The sequence below is a fragment of the Pipistrellus kuhlii genome, unplaced genomic scaffold (genome assembly GCF_014108245.1).
Source record: "Pipistrellus kuhlii isolate mPipKuh1 unplaced genomic scaffold, mPipKuh1.p scaffold_m20_p_6, whole genome shotgun sequence".
NCBI classification, from domain to species: Eukaryota; Metazoa; Chordata; class Mammalia; order Chiroptera; family Vespertilionidae; genus Pipistrellus; species Pipistrellus kuhlii.
In genome coordinates this window covers 14,958,154-14,979,433 of record NW_023425562.1, presented here as the reverse complement: position 1 = coordinate 14,979,433, position 21,280 = coordinate 14,958,154, and the positions used below count along the sequence as shown (strand labels likewise).

At 38.3% G+C, this 21,280-nt stretch overlaps 1 protein-coding gene across 1 annotated transcript in view; it reads left to right on the top strand.

Moving 5' to 3' along the window:
- The window catches only part of SKOR2 (SKI family transcriptional corepressor 2), a 38,603-nt gene extending 26,075 nt beyond the window's left edge, over window positions 1–12,528 (top strand). The window contains exons 7-8 of the mRNA XM_036419533.2: window positions 7,005–7,070; window positions 11,694–12,528. Coding sequence (XP_036275426.1) covers window positions 7,005–7,067 — 63 coding nt within the window. The 3' untranslated portion in view covers window positions 7,068–7,070; window positions 11,694–12,528. The remainder of the gene's footprint in view (window positions 1–7,004; window positions 7,071–11,693) is intronic.
- Window positions 12,529–21,280: the final 8,752 nt, after the last annotated feature.

Sequence of the window (21,280 nt, the reverse complement as noted above, 5' to 3'; positions counted from 1 at the left end):
TCTTGCTGCCTCCAGCATCCAGCACCTTGTGAAACATTTCTTGAATGAGTCACTACTCATGGACTCCCCCTGCCCCAATTCTGATATTCTCATATTGCAGTCCTCAGTTATTTTCCAGATTTCCTTGGTTTGGTCATGAGTTTCTCAAATGTTCTTTTTTTGCTAAGTAACTGCTACCAAAACTACAAAAGGAAGGGATAGCATTGAATTATAGGAAGCTTATATATTACTGTACTGTCCTTGTAACTAAGATTTGAGGTCTACAACCTTGAGTTCAAGACTCATCCCATATAGTCCATTAAGTGTCAGTTCTTCCAACAAAGCGACCTGTTGGAAGGTCTAGCCTAGTGCCCAGATAGGGATGTATGTAGTAAGGAGGAAGTGTGTAATAAACATGAAATGCCCACACAAGTTATAAAACACTATCCAATATGAGAAACATCCCTTCTCAAAGTGTACTTTCCTAGTGGAACTGTTTCAGCCTTGGCGGCTAGAGATATTTTTGTTCAGGAAGGACCTATGTTCACGTTATGCCATCTGCTTTGGAACTGAGGCAGCAGACTCAAGTTTACTTGAACAGGAATTTAATACCTTATTCAGCTTGTTTTATTGGTAAAGTACCTGTGGGAAATGCCTTTAGAAAATTATATCTAAACATTATAAAAAAGTTGCTAGGTATCATCATTATTGACTTCCCCAATATTTTAGTTGAATGACCTAACTCATCTGTAAATATGATTACATACTCTGTTCCCCAAGAACCCGACAGTTTACTCAATATTATTTTAATATTTAAAGTTTACAGAATGTTTACTGTAGAATAGTCCTCTGCCTACAGAATAGGCATTTTTCCCTTTAGATGAGATAAAAACCCATTCTATCCCGCAATAATGGAGAATTCAAATATATTAAAATCCTCATATTTTATAATGATTCCCATAGACCCACGATGTATTTATACTCTATCATTACAGTGTTCTTATTCAAAAGATGATATCGAAAGCATCTTGGGTGCCATTGCTGTAGAAAGAAAACTTATGAATTTCTTTGGCTCCTGCATGTTTAGATTCTCCACTGACTGTAATTTCTGCACCAGTGCTTCCTTTTCCAGTTTGTTAAATGCAAGTTATGATGACTGCAGAGTCAAATGCTTGATTCTCCTTGTGCATTTTTCTCAGTGGCAGATTTAAAGCATGTGTATCTTTAACATTTATACATGACCACAAGCTAGCTTTTAAAATAGCTTAAAATTAGAGTTTTATAGCACTTAACACCATTTGTGTTAAAGCCCCCTCCTCCCCTACTCTCGTCCTGAGTTTTCAAGTGCTTAAAATGTTTCATTACTAAACCAGATTTATTTAGACAACCTAAGAAATATAGTCCTCTCACTACAAACTAAATATAAAAGTTATAGAACTTAGCAAGTTCATGAAGATATTACTGTTTAGTATAATATAGAGCCACAGATTTCTCATTTACAAGTAAACTGTGATTTTAGGAAAAATGTGTTTCACTTTAAAAATAAAATGAATCACCCCTTAGGGTTAAGAAGAAAGTGAAGAAACTTCATAAACACATACATTGTTTTATGTCAAGTATATCTCATTTAAAAAAAAAGGTTAAGACATTTTACTCTCTATAACCTTTGAATTAAGGTTTTTCTAAGAACTGGAATATAATATAATTTACAATACAAGCTGAGACTATTAGGATGCCTTCATAGTCTTTTTATTTTTCATTGCTAATTTGGCAACAATTTTTTTTAAGCAAGTGCATTTATATGTAAGCTGCTACTGTTTATTGGTTGAAGACATAGTCTGTTTTAGTCGTAGTTCTTGAAGGACATGCTGCAGCAGAGAGCACATGATAAATGACGACCCAGATTCACATCCTTGGAACTTGCTGGATTGCTAAAGAGGCGCATAGATGGAGCAAATGCACTAGGCTTAAAGTGCCCTCTGCTGTTTGTCCAGAATGCTGCAGTCACAGTTGCACGCAGCCAGGGGTGGAAGGTCTCAAAGTTCTCCATTAAAAGCCTCGAGTAAATGTGCCACAGCTTTTTTATTCAATCATCTACTGATGGGCACTTGGGCTGCTTCCAGGTTTGGCTGCTGTAAATAATGCTGCAATGAATATAGGAGTGCATGTCTTCTTTCGAATTAGTTTTTCAGATTTCTTAGGATATATTCCCAGAAGTAGAATTGCTGATAAAGCAGTTCTATTTTTCATTTTTTTGAGGTAACTCTATGCTACTTTCCACAGTGGCTGTATCAATCTGCATTCCCACCAACAGTGCACGAGGGTTCCCTTTTCTCCACATTCTCACCAGCACTTGTTTGTTGATTTGTTGATGATAGCCTTTCTGACAGGTGTGAGGTGATCTGGAGCATTATGCAAAGTGAAAGTCAAGTAACTTATGATTTTACTTATATGTGGAATCTAATGTACAAAATAAACTAACAACATAATAAAGACAGAATCATAGATACAGACAACAGACTGACTGACAGCTGTCAGAGGGGAGGGAGGTTGGAGGGCTAGGTTAAAAAATGTGAAGGGATTAAGCAAAAAACAAAACAAAACAAAACAAAAAAATACAACAACTCATAGGCGGTTTGGTGATTTCCAGAGGGAACTGAATGGGAACAAATGGTGATGGAAGAGGACTTCACTTGAAGTGGTGAACACACAATACTGTATACTATGATGTGTTATAGCAGTGATTTTCAACCATGTACCGCAAGAGAATTTTTAAAATATGCAATACCTAACTATTTAGTCAGGGGCACTGACCTCTCTTCTCTTAGATTGTCAAATAAATTTAAAAAATGATACAGCCAACATGGCAATAGCTGTCCAATGTGAATGAATCAAAATTATACTTATTTTTTTTGTCAGCTTGACAAAACATATATAATGTAGTTTTGGAGAGCCACAGAATTTTAGTAATTAGTTTATGTGTGCCATGAGCTGAAAAAGGTTGAAAATGGCTATGCTATAAAATTGTACACCTGGAACAAATATTTTTATTAATCAATGTCACCCCAATAAATTCAATAAAAATAAAAAATGTTTTAAAGCCTCAAGTAAAATCGTGTTAGGTCAGTAGATTTGTACTAATGTTACATTCATGTAGACTTGTGAAAAGCAGTTGACAGCTTCCTGGTGTGGGAATGGTGCTTCCTTGCAGGAAGGGAGCTGCAGGTCTTCCTCATGGCTGGAAAAAACACTCCCCCTGTAGGAAGGGCACAGCCCTTCAGTGATTCCTCTTCCCTTGGAGACTCTCCCATGTTCATTAGGATGTGAATTTGCCCAGATTCCTATCATCTCAACCCAGAGGATTTTGTATATATTTTGCTTTAAAAAAAAAAAAAAATCAGGTCAAACAGTTACTTTTTTTTTTTTTTTTCATTATAGTTTTCAAAAAATATCTCTTGGCCACTAGAGGATTTTGGTTTTGTGGCTAAATATGAAACAAAAGGAGGTCCCTCTGTGTCAGAGGACTTGAGCAGGGGGCTTCTGTAGCGTGCTGCCTTAAGGTTCTCCAGCAGTAGATAGACTTGAGCTACAGCGGGACTTTTGCAATTATTGATCTATTGCTATGTATCTTAACAATGCCATTACTTGTTCCTTGGTTATATAGCACAGCCTCTTCTCATCGTTCTCCTTTCAAGATGTTGACCCACTTGAATGTCTGAGCTTAGGCTAACTCTCTCTTGGCACAAACTAAGAAGTAGATCTTTTTTGGAAAGCTCTCATACTTTTGACAGACTAGAATCAACTAGCTAATTTAGAAATTACATAATAACTTTAAGTGTTTTTCGGTCCATGCCAGTCTTGGTGACGTTTAAGCTGGTCAAGATGAAAAGAAGGCTTTTGTAAGTTCTATTACAGGAACTTTATGTGGAATAACTAACTTAAGTGGAGCCCCAAGGATCCTGAGCTTCCATGCTTGGAGTATTTGCTGAGGTCTCTGTAAACCCAATATTGCATGTCATGGAATCTTAAGTATGGTCAAGTGTAAGAGGCAACATTACTTGATGGATCATAAGAAAAGAAGCTTTTGACTCTTGTTCTAAGACCCCATCAATTATAAAAACCCCATTTTAGAGATCTTAAAATGTGATGGGGGAAAGTGTATTAACAGAATCACTGAAATGGGGTAGCTCTCAATCAATAACAACTGAGCCATGTTCTAATATATTGTTTATTTATCTTTTTTTTACATTTTTTATTAAATTATTATCTGTGTACATATTTTATCATTGCCCCCCCTCCCATGCATACCCTCCCTCCCCAGAGTTTTGTGTCCATTGGTTATACTTATAATAAGCCAGTCAATGAAAGAGAAACACCACATGACCTCACTCATTTATGGATAATAAAGAACATTATAAACTAATGGACCAAAAGATAAATATAGAGATAGTAAAGCAACAAGCATACTGTCAAATTACAGCAGGGAGGGTAGGGAGATCTGGGGGAGATAATAGATCAACCGAAGGACTTGTATACATGCATATAAGTACAACTAATATATTGTTTATTTATCATTCATGATTTAGGACTTAAAGTAAAAAATACATGATTTTTAGCTTGCAACCTTTTGCTTTTTGTCTTGTTTTTGTATGGCTTTCATTTCATCTTGTTTTAATGGGGGGTGCAGGGGAATACAACAGTCAATGTTTGATTAGAGATAATTCCTGACACAGGTTTAAATTCCAACCTGGAGATTTGGGATCAAATGTTCTCACTTGGAAATGTCCTCTCTTTGTTCTGAGTCCTTTGTTCTTCTAAGGTTTCCATTTTAATGAAATGCTACATTGTTGTTTCTGAAAAAAGGAAGGAAGGGAGAGAGGGAGGTGAAAGGGAAGAGAAGGGAAGGGAAAGGGAAGGGAAAGGAAGTGAAAGGAAGTGAAAGGGAAGGGAAGGGAAAGGAAGGGAAGGGAAAGGGAAAGGGAAAGGGAAAGGGAAAGGGAAAGGGAAAGGGAAACGGAAAGGGAAAGGGAAAGGGAAAGGGAAAGGGAAGGGAAGGGAAAGGAAAGAATTCTGACTTAGATCTAAAAGAAGTGCCCTTCAGGCAGTTTTCTTTGGGGGTAGGATGAGTAGTCTGCTGGCTTTGATGAGATAACCCAGGGTGATGCTGACTTCTCTATACAAGAATTGCCTGGCACAGAGCAGATGCTCACTAAATCTTTAACGGTATCTAATCTTGATGTTGAGGACTCTTGTTACTTGAGAGGGGCACAAATATATTCTATCATGTAATTCCTTGTGCCCCAAGTTTTGCATCGTTTCTACTTGTTACCCTAAATAACAGAATTCCTTTCAAGTCTCTGTTCTTTCATGCATCTAGAGAGGTGATCCATGTGCTTTGGCGTATAGCAGCACAATGGAAAACTAAGATTCAGTGTGTCTGTGTTAATAGCAGGTGTAGCATAACCTAGAGTGAAAAGAAGAGGTAACTAGAGTAGGTCCCCATGTAACTGGTCTTGTCATGGTTATCTAACTGATCTCAGCTCACATCCTAAAATATGAGATTAGGACACTGAACTTTTTATGGTACTATATGAATCATTAATTTCAATGCTGCTATCCATGCCCTTTATCAGATATGCACCTATCAGTTACATCCATGTTGTGGTTGCATATAAAAATAGTGATATGGTTATTTTAATCTTGTTTCCCATTGAAAAGACTGTTTGATTCAACTAACCAGTTATTACAGCAAAATAGTCCAGCTAATCTTAGTCACTTATAATTGTACATTTGTAGCTCTTTCCATTAATACAGGTTCTTATTTATGGACTGATATTTCAGAAGAGCAAAAATAAATATGCTGGGAATGAGGAGAATATATATAAAAGTATTCAAAAACATTGCCTAATTGAATGACAATAATTTTATTTCCCTTATTGCTTTTACATAATAGCCATATTTCGTGTGACATTCTAGAAGGCTGAGTCGTTATTTCTTTAAGTGTAAAATAGATTCAAATCCTTAGAGTTCTGCATTAAGCTTTATAATGATGATGGTAAGTAACATAATGATAGAATACCTTAATTGGGGTTAGTGCAGAGGCAAATCTAAATAATATATGTCTTCCGATTTCAACCATTGGAATTTTCTAATGAAAAGTAGCATATCAAATGTGATAGGCTTTCATTCAATGCCCCAGAGGTGGCAAGCACTTTCAAGTTTATCCAGGTAGAATTCTCAAGGGTCATATTTTCCATTCAGTGTAATTATTTCTGATGCTCCTTAGTAGTTATTGGTAAATTACCCAGAGTTGTCGTTTGTTTAGTTAGTTAATCTTACTTGTGATTTATAATGATAGTATTATTTCATCACTCCAATTAAATGAAAAACTAGATTGAACTAGTTTGTAATTACATTCTTGTTTTGTGACCACAGACATACAGTACATGATAACATCACTTTGTTTTTGTACCTAAATAAAAACGAGAACACCATATTATTGAATGTAAAATCTTAAAAACTTGTCGAAACCTGTGTGGCTCAGTGAATAGAGTGTCAGTCTGCAGACTGAGGGGTCCCAGGTTCGATTCCGGTCAAGGGCATTTGCATTGGTTGCAGGCACATCCCCAGTGAGGGGTGTGCAGGAGGCAGCTAGTCAATGTTTCTCTCTCATCAATGTTTCTAGCTCTCTATCCCTCTTCCTTCCTCTCAGTAAAATATCAATAAAATATATATTTTTTTAAATCTTGAAAACTTCTGTGAGTGATATACCACGTAGTAGCCTCAGAGATGAGCTATAGCAACAGCCCCGTGTGCTCCCCTGTCCTGTCCTAATTGTGCTTTTGAACAGGCCTTAGAAATGTGATGCCCCAAAGCTCCATACTGCGGAGCTGATAGAGACCTTTCCTCCTCAGGGCAGACCCACTGGCATTCGAATTGTTAGGCATGATGAAAAAAAGTCTCTATTGCACATCTGTCTCCAAATTTAGCTTACCTGCAGAGTTTTGCTTGTTTTTATCTTACAGATCCCCTATGCAGCAAGCTTGATCAGGAAAGAAAAGCTTGGTGCCCATCTCAGCAAAAGTTAACTGGTGAGTTCACCGGAGGAGAGGTTTTTCCTGAACTCCCTGATTGTATTGCTTGGCCAGGTTCTTTATTGATGTCTTTGAAGTAGCCTAACAGGTTGGTAAAGCTGTATCCTGTGTTTAAGCCAGGACACTGATGAACTTCATTATATCTGGGCATGAGACTTCCTAAATGAATGGCTAAGAGGGACTTATAAATTCTAAGGAAATTTTATAAAATGAAAGTTCTCTATTCAGTCTGTGGGAATGATCTTCATTCTGTTTAGAGGTTTTCTGCTGTTTCTGGTTCTACCTGTCACCCTATTCACTGCCCCTCAAGAGAACACTGGAGTGTCAGCAGTCATGCCTAGTGTCTCATCTTCTCAGCCTCGCTCTTGCTTCTGAAAAGTCTTCCTTGACTCTGACTTTGAGTGGATTACTGATAGGTGGTAAGGTGACCACTGTAGACTTGTGAGAGCTTCCCTAAACCAATAATAGTTTCTCTTTAGCTGAAGCCAAGTTCAAGGTTACATCCCCAGCAACAATTTGAAAGACAAATATTCTGGGCCCCTAAGGGAAAGAGCACAGTGAAAATTCAATGACTATTCAGGATATAACTAAACATTTCAAAAGCAAGTTTTTGAAGTATAGTTATTAGAATTGAAGGGATGCAAAAACTAGGATTTTGTTTTTCCTGTAACAATATGTTGGGATGACTTAACAATTGGAATTGCTAAATCAGAAAAGTAGGTAACAATATGATAGAGTACCTCAAATGTCAGAGGTAGCTTTTGTAAATGTTCATGGCCAACTAGGATTGTGATCATTTGTCACTTTGGCCATTCCATCAGAATGGTTCTTCCCACTTCTTCCCTCTGAAGCATATTTTCAACTCAATGGAACTTATTGGCAAAAATAATTCTGATTGTACAATACAGGATCATAACTTTCTTTCTTTCATGCATATCAAAAGCATCCTCTACTATGGGCAAATGACAGTCCCACTTTTTGCCATCACTTATATTTGTGGTAATCTTTAATATTTATCTTAATTATGTCACATTTCATTTGGAGCTCAAAACTCTTTCCAAGACATACTCTCACTCTTGTACTTTCTCTTCATTTTACCCACGTGGAACTGAGGTACAGGTAAGAGATGTGATGTTTTAGGTCTTTGTTGCAAAGCCAGGACTCCTGACTTTAGTTCCAGTGCCTACTTTCTTCTAATGTCTTTAAGACATTTCCTGTCTTCTGTGAGCAGATATTTCTGCAACAGAGATGGCCAAATAATTATTTTGTTTTCATCTCCATGAAGTCATACACTAATGGTCCTGTAAGTTTGACTGCGTTCTTTAGATTCAAATATTTTTCTTAAATCTGAAGTTGACTTTGGGAAATTTTGCATTACAGTACACAGGTTTGCAACAGCAGTGTGAAATGAGTAATTTTAGAACATTCAAACACCAGTAAATCTTAACCCAGAATATCAAGGAAAACAAGGCATGAATCATCCAAATGAATGCTGATAAACCCAAAGTGTCAAAGTAATTGTCTTTCAAATCAAAGAGAATATATTAGGATGTTTTTGTTAGTAGCCTTTTATGGAAGTAGAACAAATTCAGTCAAGTCTACAAGTCATGCAAGTTATACAATACATGCGTCTGGCTTCCTTTACTCCATGTTTGTGAGATTCATCCATTAGAATGTAGTTTGATTTATACTTGGGAACTTCAATAAACTCTCTTTTTACTCCTTCCACTTCCCCAACTCATCTTCCTTGCTTGTCAGACCTGAGCTGCTCTTACACCTATAAAATGAAGATTCACTGCCCAGAAACCACGCCTCTGAGGGTGACAAAGCATCCAGCTAGGTGGAAAAAAAGATTGATTTGTGTTTAGTAACTAATGCTTCCTCCATGCTGATTTTGTTTCCATCCTTGCAGACAACAGGGATTTCTCTAAGTAGACCCTGGTGCTTTCAGAAGATTAGTGGTTACTTAAATGCTGAGCTAAATCAGCCAAGCAGAGAATCACGACCATATTGTTAGAGGCAGTATTTGATTCTCAACATGCCAAGCCTGCAAGGAATTACCCCAAGAGAGATTACAAAATAAAAATCATTACACTGAGGGAAAGAGACAAATTCTGTCTTGCTGAGTGACCGCAGGTTTCCAAATTAGGGGCTGATGCATTAATGTCTTATGCAAGAGTGACCCTTAAGGTAGTGTGCTGTGTTCTTGCCACCCAGTGGATTCCAATATGACTATTAAGTGGAGGAAGCTTTTCAAAACCACAGGCAATCCACTTAATAAGCTGAGCAAGTACTGCCACATATCACTGCTCTACAAATCTTTTTTTTTGCACTACATTAGGACATGAGAAATTCCATGTTGAGTCCACCCTGATTACTTACTGTGTAATCCCATTTAAAAAGCCAAATTGTTGTTCTTAACAATGCCAATCTCAAAATTTAGGTATATACCCTGAATACTCTTACCTTTCCCTTGATAACTCCTTAAAGATCCATTACTCGTGGATTTATCTAAGCCTTTCTTCAACCAAGGTATAGTCCTCTTTGGAGCAATGAATTCTATTTGTTTAGTTACCACTGTGTAAAGTGCAGTTTATTTTGTTTATCTTCAGACTACCTCCTAAAACAAGCCCTACTAGATTAGACATTCTATTGCTCTGCATATGTTTCATTGTGAGCTCACGAGTACAATGGAAACGATTTGAAAAATATTTCAAAATTTTGTGTGTAATATTCTTTCATCTGGGATTGCTTTTAATGCCAGAATTATTCCTGGCAGTCTTTCTTACCTTGGTTGTTTCTGTCCTGCACAGATGCCCCAGTGTAATCTATGTAAAACCACCCCAAATAAAAATGCCACGTCAACACTAATTTAATTATTACTCTACTTTATTTTTCTTCCAAGCAGCATTTAGGGTTATGCAAATGTCATCTCTGTACCTGGTTGAAATAGCCATGTACAATATTTCACAGAGAAGTCAATCATTTGATATAAGTGGAAAGTGCTCATTCATAGTCACACAGAAACTCATTGACCAAGCTAGAAATAATAATAATTACCATTTATTGAGCACTAATTATGCCAGATAACAGACAGATTCTTTGCCACACCATCGTGTTTTTTTTTTTGGTCCTTGGAACTCCATAAAATAGATCCTATTAATATCCCTATTTCATGCATGAGAACACTGAGGCTCACTCAGTGAGGTAATGTAGCTATAAGTAAAAAAGCCAGGGTTGAATCCAGGTCAGAAGTGACTCTAAAGCCACTTCTCTGTCTTACTAAATCATTGGGCCAGTTTTGAGAAATTCTAGCTTCTAAATCTGATACTACCTCCCAGTGTTATCTTGAGTAATATCATTTGGTCTCTTTGCATCTCACATTCATCTATAAAAGGTGGTAGCCAAACCCGATCCACATCTTTGCTAGTTCTAAAATTGTGACTCTTGCATGCAAATCTCCTGTCACATTCTCTCTCATTTCCTGCTCAAGATCATGTACAACATTCAAGGGCATGACCCACCTACACTTGCCTCATGTCTGCATTGTCTCCATCACTAATTACTACTTTGCATCCTTCAGGAGAGTTTGAAAGTAGGATTTTTTTCCCCCTAAGCTAACAATATCTACCTCTTTGGTCAACTCTTGTTATTTTATTTTACTTCTCAAATAATTATTACAAAAATCACAACAAAGGAAAGGTCTTAAAAGGATGTTGCAGGATTGCAATTGAACTTACTGTATCTTCTTTTTGTAGAAATCGAAGATGGGGCCGGGGGTGAGGGGGTGGAATGGTATATTCATTTCTCTCATCTGTAGTCAGACATAATAGGACCAAGCTTTTTTAAGAGTCTCCACGGATAAGGCCAGTGTGCTCCCACTGTTCAAAGCATGTTGTCAATTATCCTATTTAACCTTCAAAACAACCCACTGAGAGAAGTGCTACTACTTTCTCCATCCCACAGCTAAGAAAACTGAGATGCAGAAAGAAGAGTAAGCTGTCTGTGGTCCCATTCCTTGCAAGTGGCAGGATTTGAGCCAGGCTGCCTTGCTCTGAAGCCCACACTTCACCTGCTCTCCTGATTTTTAGCCTGAAATTGTGGCCTAATTCACATTTTCTAATATTAGTTACTAAAATCCAGTTCATAACCAATCCAGTGGTTTCACTGATGCTGAATCACACAACTGTCAGAGATACTTGTACAGTTGCCCTAACATCCAGGACAGGAAAAATAGATGTAAATGTAATGTGGGCCATCCAGCCAAGGCCCACAGAGCCCTGGCGCATGACATTGTCTGTCACTTTCACCACAGGCTGTCTTAATGTTTGCCCAATGACAAAGGGGAGCTTCTAGAATCCAACACAATAGCTTTATGTAGAGAAGACATCTCGAACCATCACACTGTGATTTGGTAATTCTAGTTTGGCTCAATGTTAATGGAGATGCAAGGAAACATAAAAAAGAAGATGATTTCATGGTCTCTGTTTAACAGTTTTTGTCCAAACTGTACTAAAAATGTCTTCTCTTGAGGATATACTAAATATTACTTTAAATGTTTTATATAATCTGATTGTACCATGCTGAAGTTGTCATTCCATGCTTTTTGTTTTATCCCAGGTGCACAGAACCACTTACTCTTGTTCTTTTGTAAGATACAGCCTGCCACTGAGCACTTCCGACCCACGTAGACTGCGATCGAAAGGGCTTGGGAATCAAATAGAAAGTCAGGTTCAGGAGAACCCAAGGACAAGTGACCTCAAAGCCTCATGGACAGCCATGTAAAATAGACTGTGGTGGCCATTCGTTAGTGGGGGGAGGGGAAGCCAACCAGAACTGTCAATGCTTGTCACATCTTTTTGTGGAACCAAAGTTTGAGTCTTTGTGTTTTTAAAAGCCAACTGAACCCCAAGCGCTGGGAGTGCTGTTAGCCAGCCAGGGTGGGAAATTCATGGACGGTCCCAAGTGAGCTCAGTGTTGCACACGTGGAGAGGGCAGCTCTAAAAACTGTCTGTAACTTTTGAAGAAGTGATTCTTTGTGGAAAGAAAACACAAAACCTGTCCTTGGAGTGGGGATCACGTTTCGACAGCGTGGATGGCATTAGCCGTGTAAACTGCTTTTCATAGCAAACTGGACAGACTTTCACGTGGCCCCTTCCTCTCTGGTACTTTGCCTGCTGTATGAATGAAGATTGTATTCCTCTGGAGATATTTTACAGTTTAATATTGAGTGTAATTAAGAATATAATCATGTTATCAAAAATGGTATTTAACTCTGTTGTAGTTTCTTTAACATTCATGTGGATAAAAAGTCTATAATAAAAAAAACACTATGAAATAATAGTTGTGTTCATGTAGTCAAATGCATGTTTGCTTGGGGTCAACTAATAGAAACTAATCCTTTTAGAATTATTTTGGCATAAAATATTTGAATAAATTATTTTTGAAAACAGAATTCCTTCCAAAATGATTATTAAAATCTAGATTAGCCTTTGGCCATTGTTTGCAGCTGGGGCCTTTCCATCACATTTAGGACCCTGATCTGGGTAAAGGAATGTTCTAATCTCCTGCTAGTTATTCCCAGATGTTGGCCATGGAGTTCATATTGTGCCTTCCTCCTTATTGTGATGTTGAGTCAAAGTCCATGAGATCAATTTATGCCCAAAATCCTACCTTTCAGAGAAATAGAAGTGCCCAGATGATGACTCCTTTGTGGCCATGATTGTTCAGGTGGTTCTGGGCTGCACAGAGTCTACTGTGGATGACCTTCTACACTGAGGTTGCCAAGGACCATCCTAAACAAAGAGGCATCTCACCAATGGCATCCCTGGACAGATTCCCAAAGAGGTTTAAATTGCTTCACTGTGATATTTGATACTTCCCTCCACCAACTTCATTATCATGAATTATCCTGAAAAACTTCACAATTTATCTTGGAGATATTTTTTTTTTATCCTTAACTGCCACATTAGAACATCAAAGGAGGGATACTCATGGTGATTTTCAGCTTAGCCTATGAAGAATGGGAAGCTGGATCAGAGAAGGCATGTAAACCAAGTCCTGGAATCTGAAGATGGGTTCTGAGCAATGACTAGCAAAAAATAATCTGATACTGACCATGGAGGGCAGGATGTTCTCTTTGGAGGGTTCTTCCAGGAGGGGCCTGGATCTAGATAGGGGGCTCACATAGCGGTTCAGACATGTCACACATTTCTAAGACTGGCAGCTGTGCTTGGGCGGTTTGGGAGGGGGAGAGGAACTGGACAGCCATGTTGATGGAGCATTTTCTCCTGTGTACACTTTAAATTTTATAGAGAGTTGGACGCCAATGTCTTTAGCTTTGTAATTGAAGCCAATAATATTATACCAAACGTGGCAGAAAATTATCTGGGAGGACACAAACCTGGCTCCATGACAAGCCACCAGGGAACAGCAAGGCTCATGTTTCTGAAGAACCCAATGCAAACTCAGGGACCAGGTCGCTTCTTAGAGCAAAAGCAGCAGCTTGGCTAGAGATTTCTGGGGAGAGCTAAGAGATCTGCAGATGAATTTAAGGTCTTTGCCCTGCAGCTTCCCAACTGGCAAGGTAAACAAACCTGAAATGTCTTTTTTTCCCTTTCCAATTGCAACTTTAAATGGCTCAGAGTCTATAGTGCCAAAATCAGCAAATGATCTTGTAGCAAAAGGGAAATGAGAATTAGATAACTTTGCAAATATGTCTGGGAGCCTGGAGTTACCATGGCATAGCTCTGAACTGAGTTAATGGTCAAGTATGTAGGACCATTGGCCTCTGCTACCAAGAATCCTAAAATCACATTGGTTCTTTCCAATTCTCCATCTACATTCCAGGCTCCATTGGAGACCAGCTGTACATCTGTCCCTGAGTGCTAGGAGACTCCTATTGTCCTTATTCTTACAGCCTTAGAGTTTCCCCATCATTTGAGATGTCTTATCAGACTGAGTCTATTCCTTAAAGCACAGTCCTCTGTGAAACTATGAAATTATACACCAAAACCCAAAAGAGTCAGATAAAAAAGAGTCAAGGAGATCCAAAATGTGATATGGAAACATCACTTACCCATATACGTATTTTCTCATTAACGAGAGTGAATATACCTTCTCTATTTTAGCAAAACTCGATGCTTCTAAGTTGGAACAAAAGAATTTATCCCTAAAACTGAATGTGAGTGGGTCATCTGAGCTGCTTTGTGGAAACAGACAGGACATCCATCTCAAGCACTGCATGGGGCTAAAAATAAAGCCACTCTTCAGAAGGACAAATAATTCTTGGTTGCACAAAATGACAGCAGAAAAATGCTGTGCTCTTTTCTTTGACTATTTTGTCATGTCAAAATTTCAAGGTCAACCCAGCTATTAGCTAATGAAGAATACAAGCAATGCAAACAAAATTCTCCATTTTCATTCCAAATAAGATCAGAAAGGCCCTAGCAAATCAAAGCAGAAAGCCTACCCTAACCAATAAAGCATTTCCTATAGGAACAGATCAGACATTTCAGACTAATGCTCTTGATCCTCAGAATGCCTTGAGTAATTGCTTATCTCCTTGCCATAGGCAAGGAGAGTGAGACATTACATCCCAGTTTCGTTGGATTGAGCAATGAATGTAGCCTCAGGTTTACAGGGATGGAGGGAGAACTCTCCTAGTACAGTGGCTATGGTCAAGCAGATAGGACCTCTTTCATGTAAGGCCAAGAGTTAAGATACCAGTAGCCTTGGTCAGCAGGGAGGAAGACCGGAGAAGAGGAACACCATCTGCTTGCTAAGCAGACATACTGTCATTGAATAGGACACTTTCAGCTGACTCCAGGTCCAATGAAGTGCTTCTTGCCCTAGCCATGGACTAAAGAATCCTGGGTTTGTTCCCGGTCAAAGGCACATATCTTGATTGTAGGAGGCAACCAATCAATGTGTCTCTCTCACATCGATGTTCCTCTCTGTCTCTCCCTCTCCCTTCCACTCTCTTTAAGAAAAAGAAAGAAAAAAAAAAGAAAGAAAAAATATCCTTGGGTGAGGATTAACAAAGAGAGAGAGAAGCAAGGGGGAAGGGGTAAATCCTTTCTGTCTACAAAGTTCAAATCTGACCATGTTACAAGGTGCCCCATAGATAATCCCCCACAATTTATAATTATACACTTCCATTTGTGGAAAGGTGCACACTAAAAACCTTATGTGGGTACCTTATGTTGTTTCATCTCACTGTATCATGCCCTAAGCACTGAGCACAATCCCTGGCAAAAAAATAAATAAATAAATAAATAAATAGCATATTTTGTTGAATGAGTAAATGGATTTCATTTATTTTATTTGAGCCAATCTCAAGAGAAGATCATTTCACTGTTATCACTTTAAATGCTCTCTCAAAGAACGTTGATGTTTCATTTACACTGAGTGAGCAGATTATTATGATCTCTGAATGAATAATAATCTGGCCACTCAGTGTGTGTGTGTGTGTGTGTGTGTGTGTGTGTGTGTGTGTGTGTATTAGAGGCCCAGTGCATGAATTTGTGCATGGGTGGGGGTCTGGCCAGCCTGGCCAGAGGGAGGGGACAGGGGACATGGGCAGTTGACTGGCCTGCCTGCTGGTCAAACTCCTGGTAGAGGGGACAATTTGCATATTAGCCTTTTAATATATAGGATATATACTGAGTGGCCAGATTATTATGCATTCAGATATCATAATAGTATGGCCACTAAGTAGAGTTTCAATGGGCCGAGGTGAGAGCAGCATTGCTTAGGAACCCATGTGGGCATTGGCTGCCATAGTCAGAGGGGGCAGCAAGGTAAGCTTGAGAGATCAGGTGATAGCTCTGGGACCCCCGAGACTTTGGCCAGTAAACACCACACAGGGCTGGGAGAAGAGATCTAAGGCTTTCTAAATCTTGCCCGAGGCTCTGAAACAGTGTAGCAGCCTTGGGAGTAGGGATGGAGAGAGGGCTGATTTTGAAATCAGAAAGGTCCGGAAAAACACTAAGAGAAGAGAATACCTTTCTGCAAATGGCCACTTATTTCCATCTCATGTTTAGAACACACATAATTGAGAAGTAATAAACTCAAGTTCATAAAGTAAATAATTACTGTGAAAAGCCACAACTCTGAACTAAATTCAGAATTTCCCTGAAAGCATTGTTAACTTCTGGAGTTTTCAAATAATAAAACTCATTCTCCTCATCCAACACTTACATCATCTCACTATTAAAGACAGTAGCTTCCTGGATAATTGTTAAGGATGGTTTTCTTTATTATATTTTAGACCATTTAGCAAAGTTTATTGATTTATATTTCCTTGTAATTAGTTGCAGTGATTAAAATAACTTTTATGACCCTCTAGAGATTGACTTTTTAAAGAATCAACATTTCCCCCAAATTGTGTGCTTTTAAAACATGGTTAAATACTGTTTGAGTTCAGTAATAAGCCATTATTGGTGTAGCTGTGATTTTATATGCAGTTGCTTTCTCATCCTCTATTTATATGGCACCATCATCCAATTACTTGGCAGCCAATAATAATAACGGCAGCCAACTTCCACTGAGTGATTACAATAAGCCAAAGATTGTGCTAAGTGTCTTAATGCATTATATATTTTAACAACCCTATGAGGCAGGAACTGTTTAACTATTTAGTTGAAACTTGAAGGAGTTAATTCACTCAGCTCCTAGTGGAAAATTGGGAATTTGAACCTTTGGCCATTGTGAATTCAAACACCTCTGCTTTTACCCACTGAGCTCCGCTGCTCACTGCATGGACAAGAGTCCTGTTTTCATTATTGCCGTGTATATTCTTCAGTCCAGCCCCATTGCCTGAAGTAACAAATGCTTAACCTCCTATCTGTGTTGCTTTATTAGAGTTCTACACTTATTTATGTCTATATCTAAAGATATAATGTTTTTTTTGCTTCCTGCTCAAGGAAAAGTATGGTGAAAGAAAAACATGCAGTGTCCCTATTACTTAAAAAAAGGAAAGCTATCTACCTAATAGAAGAGTAACATGCTAATTGACTGTACCTTTGTGACACCCACCAGCCTATCAGGAGTGAGTATGCAAATTATCCCATCAAAGATGGCAGGTGGTGACAATACAGGCATTCCACACCACCCTAGCCACTCTGGGCCTCTGAGCAGCATGGGAAGGTGGAAAGGCGGCTCTGGCCAGAGCAAAGGAGGTGCTGGTAGCCAGGGGAAGGAAAACCCATTCTTTCACAAATCTTTATGCATCAGGCATATACAATACTTCCATAATATAACAGGTTTTCAGAGCCCTCACAGCCCCAAATCCTTTCTAACGTCTATAGGCACACATCCTAACACACTTTGGTTTCCCTACTCACCCACCCCTCATCTTTCCTGAATGTATGAGGTTGATTCGACAAAGATTAATAAGGTAATGTTTATAAAGAGCAATCTTTTCTTTAATAAGCTACATAAATAACAAGAGACATAAGAAAGTCCCTTGGGAGCTACTAGTTAATTCTCAGAACTCCTAAGAGGTTTCCTTCCTTTAACCTTAAGCAATAAGGAAAGAAAAATATTGGCAACAACAGATGGGTGTTCCATCTTCCAGAACAGAACTTTTTATCCTTAACTCTCAATAAGCCAAAGCTAATTGACCCTTGTAGCTACTCCAGAATCAAACTGAATTGAGATAGTATTCTCACATATGTGAAGGCTTAAAAACTAATATTAGAGAAATAAATATAGTATAAGGTTTTGTACCACCATTTTCATCTTGAAAACATTTGATGCTACCTATGGTCTACAAAATAAATTCCAAATCCTTACCTGTTGCCCAAGGCCCTATATAATTTGGACCAATCTTTATTTGCCATTTGACAGTAGGACCCTTTCCCTTTGTTGGCCACCATCTGTCCAACCCTCGCAATTCAGCAGTTCAAGTTCATCCCAGGCCCTGGCTTTCCAAAACCTCAGATCTTCTCCCCACTATATACAATACAAGGGCACTTGATTTTCTGCCCCAGCCATTTGGCCCTTCTTATGTGCTGCCTTGGGTTTCTTACTGTTCTCTCTATCTTATGTGTGTCCTGTGAGACTGTAAACTCCTTTAGGGGAAAAAAAAAAAAAATAGTCCCAGTCCTACATGGCACTGCTTTTGGCTGAACAAATGCAGCTGCTCTGTAAGTGTTTTCTAATGCAGATGACTTGGATTTCTTAAATGCTCTTCACTGTGTACAGTTTTGCAGAGAACTATCAGAACTTGGCGAAGGCTCAACATACAGAAATATGGCCAACCATGCTAATCTTCCTGAGCCACACACTTTACTCATGATTAGCATTCCCCTTTACCCCTACTCTTCCAGTTCAGAGTATCTGTCTGTCCTCTGCTTATACACACAGATACTTCTTGTCTTTACAGCTTCCATATGTTAGGCAGCTTTGCTTCAGATGCAAAGTAGGTTAACTCCACTAACACCAGTAAATGACTCTGGTGGTTGTTTGTACAGTGTCACTGGATTTATGAATAAATGAACCTGCCATGGTAGTTCTTGAACTTTGCCTTCTCCTTAAGCTGCTTCCCCCTTTCTCTGCCCTGTCTCTGCCAATTCCCTTTTCTTAATTCTTCATAGACTTATTTGTTCCTTGGAACCAAGCTTCTGTCTTCTTAGATGGTCATAGTGTTATATTGTAAATCAGCAAGCTTAACAGAAGAAGCCTTAGTGAGCCAATTAATTTGGAGTCTTTTATTACACTAGCAGGCTCAGAGGAATATTGCTTCTCAAATTCTGAGCAAAAACATGTAGGAAGTTTTCCCTTTTTATACTTTCCTAGACCTTTATTTCTCAAATTTGAAATGAGACCTCTGGACCTTTTTGCGGGCTTTGCTTGTAACCTGAGCTTGTAACTTGAGCATACTATATTTCAGATATAATAATTAGAACATGGGAGTAGCCAAGGACTGCAGCAGAGATGCTTGCAAGGTCAGATAGTTGAGTTTATTTTCTCTATTATTCAAGCAAGCATTTACAGAAGCCAAAATAGCAGGGTTAAATTTTCAAACAGCAGTTTTTACACAAGATGGAGGTTACTATGCTTCAATATTTATCTTGACTTTTTATTGGGTCATAGGTTTGTTCTTCATTTTATTTTGTTGTGTCCTGATTATATTTCTTGTTTCTTATTGAAGTAAAAAGGTACCTTTTCTTTCCTTCCTTCCTTCCTTCCTTCCTTCCTTCCTTCCTTTTCTCTCTCCCTCTTTCCCTCCTTCCCTTCTTTTCTTCCTTCTTCTGTCATGTTTATTGTTCTATTTCTATTGCCTAAAATAATGCCAAAACAGGTAATCAATAAATATTTGTTGGTTGACTAGGCTAAACTGAGTGTTTGCACATTTTAAAAAACATTTATTTTATCCTCACCATTAATAGTTTGATTTGCTGTAGAATTTTAAGATCCAAAGTTATTTTCTTTTAAAACCTTAAAAGCAATACACCATTGTCTTTTACTAGTACATTTAGTGCCAGTTACATATTTTTTTGTAGATAGCATTTTTTCTCCCTTGAAGCTTTTAAAATCTTCCATATGATTAGAAATTTAAGATTTAATACTTTTTAGAATTTCATGATGATGGGTTCAGGTAACTGGGGTTTCTGTTTTTTTGTTTGTTTGTTTTTAACCAAGTAATTTACTCAGAACCTAGTAAGAATTTTCAGCTAGAATATTCATAAACTTTTCATCTCTGAAAATTTTTTCATTTTCTTCTCTCCTTATGAAACTCCCATTTTTCCTATATTTCCTTTTTGTCTCATATTTCCTGTCTCTATGCTTTTTCTATATTCTTGAATATTCCCTTAATTTTATCTTCCAATGAATGTTTTTAAAGGGCTGTTAGGTTTTAATTTTAAGAATTCTTTTTCACTAATTGTTCCTCTTACATAGAAATGTTTTGTGGTGGGGAAAACCTCTCTGCTTAAGTGCCTCCCAAATCACTTTTATTATCATTAAGTAGCCTTTTCCCCTGAATTATCTGTCTTCTTCTGAGTTGTTTTACCGATTTTTCATTTTAGTCCTTCCTTTTTGTGTTGCTGGTTTTCATTATGCATTCTATTCCCTGTTGATATTTAATAACAATATCTTGAGTGGATATTTATTTAATGGGGTGGGGAGAAATATCCAACTGGAAGCTCTCTGTACTTGGAAAAGGATGAAATCAGCAGCTTAGCTGTAGGTGCAACTAGCAGAGAATCTGTAGTCAAGCTATCAGCCTGCCAGATGCCAGAATAAGAGCAGCCCTACGGAGTAGAGCAGCACTATGCATGGTGGGAGCCTTAGTGCTCCTCAGAGAGAGTGCAATTTCCCAAGAGCAAGATCTTTTCAGTCTTGCCCAGGGGCAGATGCAGACTGTTGGCTGTCTTGCCCAAGCACTTTGGGTGCCAGGGCTGTGAAGGCTGACTATTTCATATACAAATGACCAATCCATCCTCCTCTTTTCAGCTCAGCTTCTCCTTCTGGATCTCTGTTATACCTCTAACTCTAACTCAGGAGCTTTTGTGAAACTTCTCAGGATAGTGAAAAATCTCACCTTCAATGTGACCTCTTCATGGTTAATCTGGGCTACAGCTTTACCCCTGAGTACCATCCATCCATATGCTTCCTTCCATTTTTTAATTTTTATTTCTTACCTTTTTTTCTCCCAGGGATTATTGAAATGTCTATGTTCCTCTATCTTTATTATTAGAAAAGCATTTCCTTTTAAAAATATATATATATTTTATTGATTTTTTACAGAGCGGAAGGGAGAGAGATAAGAGCTAGAAACATCAATGAGAAAGAAACATCAACCAGCTGCCTCTACCGAGAATGTGCCCGCAACCCACGTACATGCCCTTGATTGGAATCGAACCTGGAACCTTTCAGTCCGCAAACCAACGCTCTATAGCTGAACCAAACCGGTTTCGGCTATTTCCTTTTTTTATTTCTTTACAATTTAATGGAGTTTCAGGATGTGGTAAAGAGAAACACATGTACTTGATATACCATCTTGAACCAAAAGAAAAGTATATGTATTAAAAGCTCCCAGTGAAATCGGACAATCATTGGGTCTGCGGCTGCCTGTCGCTCCTTGAGCCAATTAAACAGAGACGGGGTTGAAACATATATGAGCATTTATTCCAATTCTGCTGGTAGTATGGGAGAGCAGCAGGTCATCCACAAAAATCTGCTCTGCCCCCCACCATAAG